Genomic DNA, 10,000 nt, shown 5'->3' on the forward strand with positions numbered 1-10,000 from the left:
TCGGGAAGCTGTAAAATATTCAGCGTCAGTTGGATTCCTCGTGAGTAAACAATTCTTTATTCTTTCCTTAACCATTCTTCTGCACAGTTGTGAAGCCCTGAAGGATCTCTGCCTCAGGAAGATATCAGCAGATGGAGCTTTGTAGTGTCTCAGCTCTGGACTTGTGCACCGAGTTATTTCGAATGAGGGGTTGATCCTTCAGCCAGCCAAGTAAGTATAATGTATGTTACATAAGTAGTGTATTACATGTCACTAACTTCCTCTTAACTCTTACAGCAACGAAAATGTTTCCTCCAATGTTCTTTCGCCCACCACCTGAACGTTTCGGGCCCCACTGGTACTCTGGCGTTGGCCCTTTTCATGGTCATGGCGGCTTTCACAATCATCATCCACCCTGCGGACCCCATCACCTACAAATGAGGGATCACTATGGCCTCTGGGGTCTAAATCCTCCTCCTCCTATGGTCCCTCCTCATTATAGGCCAATGGGACCACCTCCTCATCCAAGATGGCATCATTTTGGAGGCTTCCACAACAAACCATGTGGTCCCAGCCATCACCGCCATAGCCCACGTCCACATTGTCCTCTCCGTGGACCAATGAGACCTCCATTCAATAAACCAAGATTTGCAATGGCTACATCCCGTAAACTTGCTTGCATGATGATGTGGATAATTCCAGATCTAGGATGGTTGAGTAATTGCCTCTTTGAAAATGATGATAATGGTAATGAGGAAGATGAATGCAATAACCAGGTACCTGACAAAAGTGCAGAAGAAGGGAAGGGCAAGGAATCAGAGGATAACTGTGAAGATGATGATTTGTGGTTAAAGGCCAAGGAGGGTCACAAAACAACTCAGATTTTTGTGGGACCGTATTTAGAGAATGAAGTCGAAGTGAGAGCCGAGGGATATGATGGTGTTTCGATAGAAGCATCACACCTGCATGGTGAGAACGTTGTGGCGTCTGTGATCAAGCGTCTGCCGTCCCCTTTCGAGAGGGCATATACTATTTCACATTTTCAGGAAGGCCCCATCATTTTCATTACTGCAATGGATGCTGAAATGGAGGAAGCTCCTGAAGCATCACAGGATCCTGCTTCATCCGATGAAATTCATGATAACTAGGATTTTATTCCCAAACACATTTGAGTGATTCTTTTATATATTTGTTCTCTGTCCTTTCATGAAATTTGAAATGCTAAGTGTTGCAAAAGTTTGATTAGAGTATCACACTCCTTTTGATTTAGATTCTTGCAGATTTGTTGTTCCAATTTAGATATATAAATTCATTGAAAAAGTGAATGGTGTTTAATTTTCTATCCTATAACTAATTCGTATCAATCCTCTCTGCCTTATTACTGCAAAAGTAACTACTTCCGAACTACAAAATTTACTTTTCTGACAATATAATAAAGAGAACCTTTTATTCCGTCTGGTCTACCATTAAAGAAAATATAGACAGAAGATGAACAAAATGCAAAACATCCAAAAGGGGCCGATTATGATGGAATGTATTACTAGATATTATCATAACAGTTAAACTTGCAGTTGTTTAAGGTAGCCATTGGAATATTTCATTTTGTAAATATGAAGTTGAAAATCAATAATTTCTAGAAAAGAAATAGGAATTTGCAAAGGGATTCTTATCTCTAAGAGCAAAGAAAATAAAGCCAAGGAAGGGCCACGTTATATACAGCATCCAAGTCATCTGTTACCTAACTCGAATTAGTAGAGATTTTGTTTACTTCAAAATGTGTACAATACAAAATTAAGTAGTTATCATAACCCCCTTTCATAATAACCCTTTGGTTTCCTTGATATTGTTGTTATCTTCATTTGTTCAAGATTAAAAATGTTCAATGAGTCTTGAAGCTCATAATTATGTGGAAAATTTAGAGAAGACATTTACCAATAATATAACCAGAAACCTTATCGAAACATGGTTGTTGCTTAGATATTTTTCCTAGTAAGACTTATTGGCATAACTAATCACATGCCCCACCTTGCTGCACTTACAAGTTTGTGATTAATTAAGATCTTCTTTTGATATATACACATGAGAACTGTATGGCCATATTTGGCCATAATGTTTACATAAATCTGAATCTACTCTGCATGAGGAAGGTTGCTTATCAAATTGATAGACTTTAGCCATGTTATCCTTGAGCACATTATTTTCACCAGTTTTTCCTTCACATCCCTGAGTAAAGAATTGAACACTTAATGTAACCCACCCAGGCCCCATGACCATGTTTGAACAATCTAAAGATTATATTAAAAAAAGAAAGTCTTTTCTTTATTTTTGTCAAATTTGGTCCAGCATTCCAAATAAGATGGTGTTACCCAACGACAATTTCACTCATTCTTAATAATCCTCTTTTGAAATGGGACATGTACCAAACACCATAATCTTAATTAATTCAAATCACCTTTGCCTATGGATGCTTTGTGGCGAGTATGGCTGGAAATCATTTTTCCTTTCTAGAAAGAAAATTTGAACTTTTACACTAGCAATGCATTCATAAGCTAGACATACGTAAACTTAGGTGACCTATTAAGGAAACAAGCCAATATTGTAACATCATGTTGACAATACAACACAGTGCATATTTATCTAGGGATTTTCATTATTTTTCCTAGGTAAAACAAAATTTAGAGAATTTGAAAATACATGACTTCAATCATAGCTACAAGATTTTAGGCACATTTCCTTTACAGTAACCCATCACATCTTGCAGGAGTAGTAACAAAACCTACTGGTAAATTGACCTCGTCTTATCTAAAACAATCAAATGGGGTTGAACATATAGCAAATAAAGTAGTTGTGTTATATTAAAGTTTTAGATTCCCAATGCAGCAATATTCTCAAATTATTATTATTGTTATTATTATTATCATTATTATCATTATTTGCTAAGCTACAACCCTAGCTGGAAAAGCAAGATGCTATAAGCCCAGGGGAAGCAAATTATTAGCGTTCCACAAAGTTGATTACTTTCTTCAACAAATTACATTAAACAGACCACAGTTATGTTCAATGATTATTGGGAATTTCCATCACTTCAAATTCAAACTCCTTTTGATCCAATCTAGGTAGCTTGACACACGAGTGTACACTCCAGGGAAGTCCGGATGAGCACACCCAATGCCAAAGGACACCAACCCCATCACATAGTATCTATCCTTCTCTACACTGTAGTAGTTCAGAGGTGCTCCGCCATCACCCTGCCAAAGGACAAGAAGAGCATCTTCACTACATATATTCGTAAAACTCTTAGCAAAGAATCATTGGATAATATCTACAACAGTCAGTAAGGAACTTCATAGATCTTATCTTTGTCTGAATCTAATGTGTCAAAACTATATTCTCATTTCTATAAAAATACTATTTAAAGGTTTAACCACTATATGGAATTATATGTTCTGGTGATTTAAGTGAGGATCTGAATAACTTTGATGCAAGACTAACTCGCAAAATCTTATTATAATCAGGCAGTTCCTTATCAATCTTTGCAACAAAACAGAATGGTTTCATATCTAGCACTATGAAACTTTACAAATAAGGACATTACTTACTTGACAAGCATCTGATTTACTGTCACCAGCACAGAGTTGTTTATCAGTAATTAGTTGTACACCTCCGGTTCGGGTTCTAATGCGTTTGTAATTTTCGGCACATGTAGATTGATTGGCTATTGGCACGGTGCCAGCGAGAGGCACTTTTGAACTTTCAGATGCTAGAATAAATACAAATGGCATAAATTAATTTCCAATTTCCTTCTAGTGAAGGACTAGTTTGTGTAGAGCAGCTCAGTGACAACAATTTGAGTTTAAGTGCCATGACAAATGGGGCAGCATAACCTCATATGAGAAAAAAGGGTTTGCCATTACTGCTACAGTCAGTTTGGTTCGGTTAGATTGTCCGAAGATTATCTCTGGACAGGGGAGCTTTCTTGACAGCATGTCCTAGCCCCCAGGTGCTACAGTATTTTCTTGCAAGAAAAAAGAAGCCTGCAAGTAATATGTCCAATATTTTACACACATAATGGTTACTATCTGAATTCAACTACAAAGTATTTGAACAGAATTGGAAAAAAGCTTAAGATTACTTCAGTGTTTATTTTTCCAAAATAGGCCGCTTTCCTTACAATTACAGTTTGGCTTCTGGATTAGGCTAGACAGAAAACATTCGAGGTCAACTAGTTTTCAAATCACTCACCGAAATCAGGGCTACCCCAACCAACGACCGTCATGAATTGCCCTGTGAAGTCTTTGCCAACAAACGGAAAAGGAAGACAAACTGGATAGATCTCACCTGCAAATGTCAGAAAATTTTGCAATCAGACATACTGGCACATATGTACATTTAGAAATTATATTTTCCTTTCTTTCTGGTTATCTAAATTTAGGTATATGTGATGTTAATTAATGTGGTTTTAAACTAAATATTGTTCGTTTATCATGATTAGGAAAAACCGACTAGAAAATGTCACTGTAGATGAAAAAACTTCTTTAATGCTTCTAGATCCTCAGAGATCAAGGAAAAAATATTTTATTAGAAATAAAACATGATGGAAGGTTTGTCTGATATTTACAAATATGTACTGTATACATTAGAGATGTATATACAGGATCCAGTAGTCAATAAAAGAACTAAAAAAGTTACCCAACTCACTTGTAAAGACAACATCCCGATCTAGGGGTAAGATCATGATGTCATTTACCCCTGATGATTTGTTGTAATGATCCGTGCTGTAGAGCATTATCCGGTAATCTTGCGGCTGTTCGCCTGTCCTATCATCTTCGATGTGATACTCTCCCAGCCTCACGAAAAAGCTGTTTGCGAGAGAAAAGACAGTTTTATTTAACTTCTCTATAAGATCACCATTTATTCTCAATATCTTCTGTTTAGCGATCTCTCTAAGATGACCCAGAAACAATGGTTGGAACTTACTTGTTGGTATGGTAAGAGAAGCAACTGGCTGCTGTCAGTACATGTCTACGCGTGATCAGAGCCCCAGCGCACACTGGCCTGAAGCCTCTTGTCTCATGGATTGATCCTATAGCTGCCATCCATGGCCAGGCACCTGGCTGGAGTGAAATGGACAAAATAAAGATGCATTGATGTATACTGTGTGTATATACATATACATATATACATATATATATATATATATATATATATATATATATATATATATATATATATATATATACACATATACATATATATATACATACATATATATATATATATATATATATATATATATATATATATATATATATATATATATATATATATTATAATGTATAAATGAGGAGAGTTTTTCATTGCATAGATACTGTACAAAGTCCCACTCATATGCAGTATATACATACATATACATGTGTGTATGCAGGTATTTATGTTAATATCCATATGCATGCCCCTCTTAGAACGACTTGCTATGCAAATCTCACAAAACTTGTTATTATAATTATAGGATCACTATACATTTGTAGTTCAATATTGTGCTAGATTTCGTTTTAGGCTTTAGATTATGGTAGCCTATTGGAAATGTCCCCGTCTAACAATTAACTCAAGCTCGATAGCTTCTAGAAGTGTTTGCAATCTCATTCTCCTTGTGACTGAGCAATAGTTGGTTTAGGGGATCCTTTAAGCCCTAGTTTGCTAGAGAGGGAAATGTGCCATGATCATATGTCTGTATGCTCAGTCTATAGGACATTACCCTGCTCCCTGCCTCTACCACTCTTCAGCGACCTCTAATTTCTAAACACAACTTCATACACCTGGCCAGTCCATTTTATATTGGCTTTGATACATAAAAAAAGAAAAAGTGAAAGAAAGTAATGATCAAATCTCTTTTTGCCTCATTGGCTAACATGCCTTACTGACTTTGCAATTTTGACTAGGCTACCGGAGATACAATCAGGAATCTAAAATGGTGTCAGGAATAAGAATTGAGTTGAAATCATAAGCTTACATTAAAGCATAGCCGATTTCTAATGAACAAATCAGCCCGTGGAAAATAAATAGGCTGAAATCATTTTTCTTTTGAGAACATTATGATTAGTCTTCAATTCATATCACCTATAGGGTGTTTTAAATGATAAAACATACATTGCAAGCTCTATATTCAACACTTGGGTAGAGTTGCATATTTAAGGATATTCTTTAAAGGTGTTTAGCCCACAAGTTCACAACTTGGTCTAGCCTACAGGATAATGCCCTAGAGACTGACTATACTGTATCTACATTTCATCATTGTCCAAGTCCCCTCTCCATCCAAGCTAGGCCCAGGCAATGCCTGCTCATGACTCCCCAGGTAAATCTATAGACTCCCCCAAACATCCCATCCTTAGATCACAAGTATGGTGAAGTTGCAGACACTACAAGAAACTATCACGCTTGAGTGAACCTGAACCCCAGTCATGTTGATCACCAGGCAGGGATGTTTAAAATAGGCCACCACAGCCATAGACTGAGCTTTTTTTTTTTTTTGTACTGTATATCTTTGGCGAAAGATAATAAGTCATTGGATCACGCATGCATGAAATTAATTCATGAGTTACACGAATACTGCCAAGAATTCTAGATTTTTCTACCACTTTTTTTATTTTGTCAACACAAAACAAAGAATTAAATCTATTTATCTTTACACCTGTTCTTTGAAAAACCTATATTAACCAAAAACAATCTAAAACTTACATCATTGAAGGTCCTCTTATTGGGAGGTATTCCACACTCTGTCTCGTCAGGTATGATCACCGGTGAAGGCAGTTCAGAGACTGCTGGTCGAGTTGGAGTGCTTTGCCCAATGGGGCAGCACAACCAGGCATCAGGTGGGTCTAAACTGAATGGGGAAAAGGATAAAAATTTTCGTAATTATAAGGAATTATTATTATTATTATTATTATTATTATTATTATTATTAACATTGCTAGCCAACCTACAACCCTGGTTGGAATACAAGACCAAGGGGCAGCCCAGAGCGGAAAGGAAGACCAAGGTACAGAGGCCATGGCACTACCGAAGACTAGAATACAATTATTTGTTTTTTGAGAGTCCTGTACTGCACTCAACAGGTCTTACTTCTTACCGGCAAATTCTTTCCCTGAGGAAGTTGGCACTTTCCGGCTTATCCCTGCCTGTGTCGATGTGACTCTGGTAGGCCTGGCAGGCGGTCCACGGCACACACGACCCTTTAACAGTTAATTAAAAGTAAGAAATCTAGCGTCGACATAATGTGTTTAATGATGATGGCAAGATATGAAATATCATTTAATGATGTCAAAATTTGTTTCAGCTATAAATATGATAATAACAATCGAAATTAAGAAGACAATACTAACCTTGTTCGCCGGATGGCAAAGAGCAGGTTTCGGGTTCTGTCCATCCGGGGTAACAAGAGTAGTTGATGAGGCCGATGTTGAAACGGAAAATAACACAAGTTGGTCAAGTGCTGTCATGTACTCTATATAACCTGACATACCAACGTTAAAACTAACATCAGATCTTTTAATGATACTGTGATATGGCTACTAAATATTCATAAAAATATTTAAGATAATCATAATTAGTGATCAGCTAAATTAAGTTAGATTAAGTTGGTTGGTTAGGTTAAATTAAGTTAGGTTAGGTTGGTTGGTTAACTTGGGTAGGTTGGTTGGGTTAAGTTAGATTAGGTTGGTTGGTTGGTTAGGTTAAGTTAGATTAGGTTAGTTGGTTGGTTAGGTTAAGTTAGATTAGGTTAAGTTGGTTAGGTTTGGTTAGGTTAGGTTAGGTTGGTAAGTTAGGTTAAGTTGGTTGGTTAGTTGGTTGGTTAACTTAGGTTGGCTGGTTAGGTTAAGTTAGATTAGGTTGGTTGGTGAGATTAGGTTGGTTGGTTGGTTATCTTAGATTAGATTGGTTGGGTAGGTTAAGCTGTCTGGTTGGTTAGTCAGGTTAGGTTAGATTGGTTGGTTGGTTGGTTAGGTTAGGTTAAATTGGTTGGTTAAGTTAGGTTAAATTGGTTGGTTAGGTTAAGTTGGTTAGTTAGTTGGTTGGTTGGGTTAAGTTGGTTGTTTAGGTCAGGTTGGTTGGTTAAGTTAGGTTAGACTGGTTTATTAAGTTAAGTTGGTTGATTAGGTTAAGTTGGTTGGTTAAATTAGGTTTAATGGAAAAGTTCAATGTCGACTAGTTCAATTGCCTATATCATTGTGATCATACAGTTACAAAAGATTTTGCAATCTCGTACTGGTGCATTTTTTGATTTCGGTATATAGAAAATGATAAACAAAAAATCAAAGATGGAAAACTACATCGGACTCACTCTGAGTTCCCGCAATTCAGTCGCAGTTCACCCGCAAGGCCTATGGGACTATGCCTTAAGGTTAGTTTAGGTTAGGTTAGGTTAGGTTGGTTGGGTTAGGTTAAATGGAAAATTCAATGTACACTAGTTCATACTTCTATATTACTGTGATGATAGATTTAGTAAAGATTTGCAATCTGTTGATGATACGTTTTAATTTCTGGGAATAGAATATAAAGAATAAAATCAAAAGAGGGAATCTACATTGTACTCACTCTGTGCTGAGGCAGCCACCCAAAGGCAAATCAAAGCTCCCAATCCCTTCATGCTCTTCCGTCTGGAGCTCTTCTGGCGCGGAGTCCCTACCTAAAGGAACATACAAATACTTACATTGACATAGATTACACAAAACAAAAATGCTTTAACAAATCTCTCTGTAGAAAATAGAGAGCATATCTAATTCTCAACTGAATGAAGTTGGCAAAAATAGATGGATTTTGTTATATATGAATTAAATGATATATATATATATATATATATATATATATATATATATATATATATATATATATATATATATATATATATATATATATATATATATACATATATATATACTGTATATACATATGGTGGTAGGACAATAGCGTACTGGATATTTGTGTCCCGGACAATAGTGTCCCCGGACAATTGCGTCCCCGGACTTTTTCGTCCCGGAAATTTGCGTACCTGTACTTGTTTTTAGTGACCAGGTAATATTTGTTAAGAGATAAGGAAGTAACTCTGTCTCTTTGTATGTCTGTATGCATGGATATATGTATGTAATTATGTATGTATATATGCATGTTATCGCTCGATTACAGAACTACAGTACTAATTACTGTAAATAAGATATATGGCATAAAACCACTGAGGTACAAAACTTAGAATTACTGTACTCATCTATGATTTTACTTTTGTATTTACGTAGACCTTTAGAAAGCAATTCCTGGTTTCTCTAGAAGCAGAAGAGACTTTTTATTCACGGCAGTTCAACCTCAGTTCTCGGAGTGGGCATAGGATTCAACCAACTTTCTCAATTTCATCGTGGAATGTTCATGACCGAACAGCTGATGACTTGCCGAGGTCCAATAATAGTTTAGAAGGGTGGCATAACGCAATTCAGAATTCTATAACCCCTCCATATGGAAACTAATTGACGCCCTACTGAAAGAAGAATCTGTGGCGGAGAAAAAGGAAAGTAGACTATCTTTCTTACGAGACGTTGCTCATAACAAGCATACCTTTTAGGTATGAACTTAAAAGTAGCCCTCGTAAGTCGTTATTAAAAAAATATAACCTAAACTTTTTAGACATATATAATATATAGAAAATTTGTAGTATATACATACAGTATATATAAAAATGTTCCATTTTATAAAGTTTTTATAAGATAATAAAACGTGCGAATGAAATATTGATGTCTATATATATGTTCTTTCGTGTCCAGTATGGCTATAGGTATAATTATTGCCAAAGTATGAATCAAGAATCTAAATTACTTGATGCTATTAAAACATATGCATATTCAGGGTGGATAAAGGTATAAATAAAATTACTGTGTAAAAGTATAGAGTAAAGGTAAAGATGAAAAGCTTTATAGAATCAGTAAAACACACATACAGGTACGCAAATATCCGGGACGCATATGTCCGGGGACGCAAT

At 36.1% G+C, this 10,000-nt stretch overlaps 2 protein-coding genes across 3 annotated transcripts in view; one reads left to right on the top strand and one right to left on the bottom strand.

Moving 5' to 3' along the window:
- Positions 1 to 6: 6 nt before the first annotated feature.
- LOC137633333 (uncharacterized) lies at positions 7 to 1,198 on the top strand. The gene has a single exon (XM_068365581.1). The coding sequence runs from the start codon at positions 285 to 287 to the stop codon at positions 1,125 to 1,127; it is 843 nt and encodes a 280-aa protein (XP_068221682.1). The 5' UTR covers positions 7 to 284; the 3' UTR covers positions 1,128 to 1,198.
- Positions 1,199 to 2,621: 1,423 nt separating this feature from the next.
- The window catches only part of LOC137633328 (venom protease-like), an 8,742-nt gene continuing 1,363 nt past the window's right edge, over positions 2,622 to 10,000 (bottom strand). Inside the window, exons 2-10 of one of the 2 annotated variants that reach the window (XM_068365576.1) lie at positions 8,572 to 8,658; positions 7,359 to 7,394; positions 7,106 to 7,208; positions 6,715 to 6,859; positions 4,957 to 5,093; positions 4,678 to 4,838; positions 4,222 to 4,317; positions 3,579 to 3,739; positions 2,622 to 3,227 (exon numbers count right to left, since the gene is read on the bottom strand). In XM_068365576.1, coding sequence (XP_068221677.1) covers positions 3,060 to 3,227; positions 3,579 to 3,739; positions 4,222 to 4,317; positions 4,678 to 4,838; positions 4,957 to 5,093; positions 6,715 to 6,859; positions 7,106 to 7,208; positions 7,359 to 7,394; positions 8,572 to 8,623 — 1,059 coding nt within the window. In that variant the 5' untranslated portion in view covers positions 8,624 to 8,658 and the 3' untranslated portion in view covers positions 2,622 to 3,059. Of the gene's footprint in view, positions 3,228 to 3,578; positions 3,740 to 4,221; positions 4,318 to 4,677; positions 4,839 to 4,956; positions 5,094 to 6,714; positions 6,860 to 7,105; positions 7,209 to 7,358; positions 7,395 to 8,571; positions 8,663 to 10,000 lie in introns of both variants that reach the window. The other variant, XM_068365575.1, reaches the window with a different exon arrangement.

Source organism: Palaemon carinicauda, chromosome 42, assembly GCF_036898095.1.
Source record: "Palaemon carinicauda isolate YSFRI2023 chromosome 42, ASM3689809v2, whole genome shotgun sequence".
NCBI classification, from domain to species: domain Eukaryota; kingdom Metazoa; phylum Arthropoda; class Malacostraca; order Decapoda; family Palaemonidae; genus Palaemon; species Palaemon carinicauda.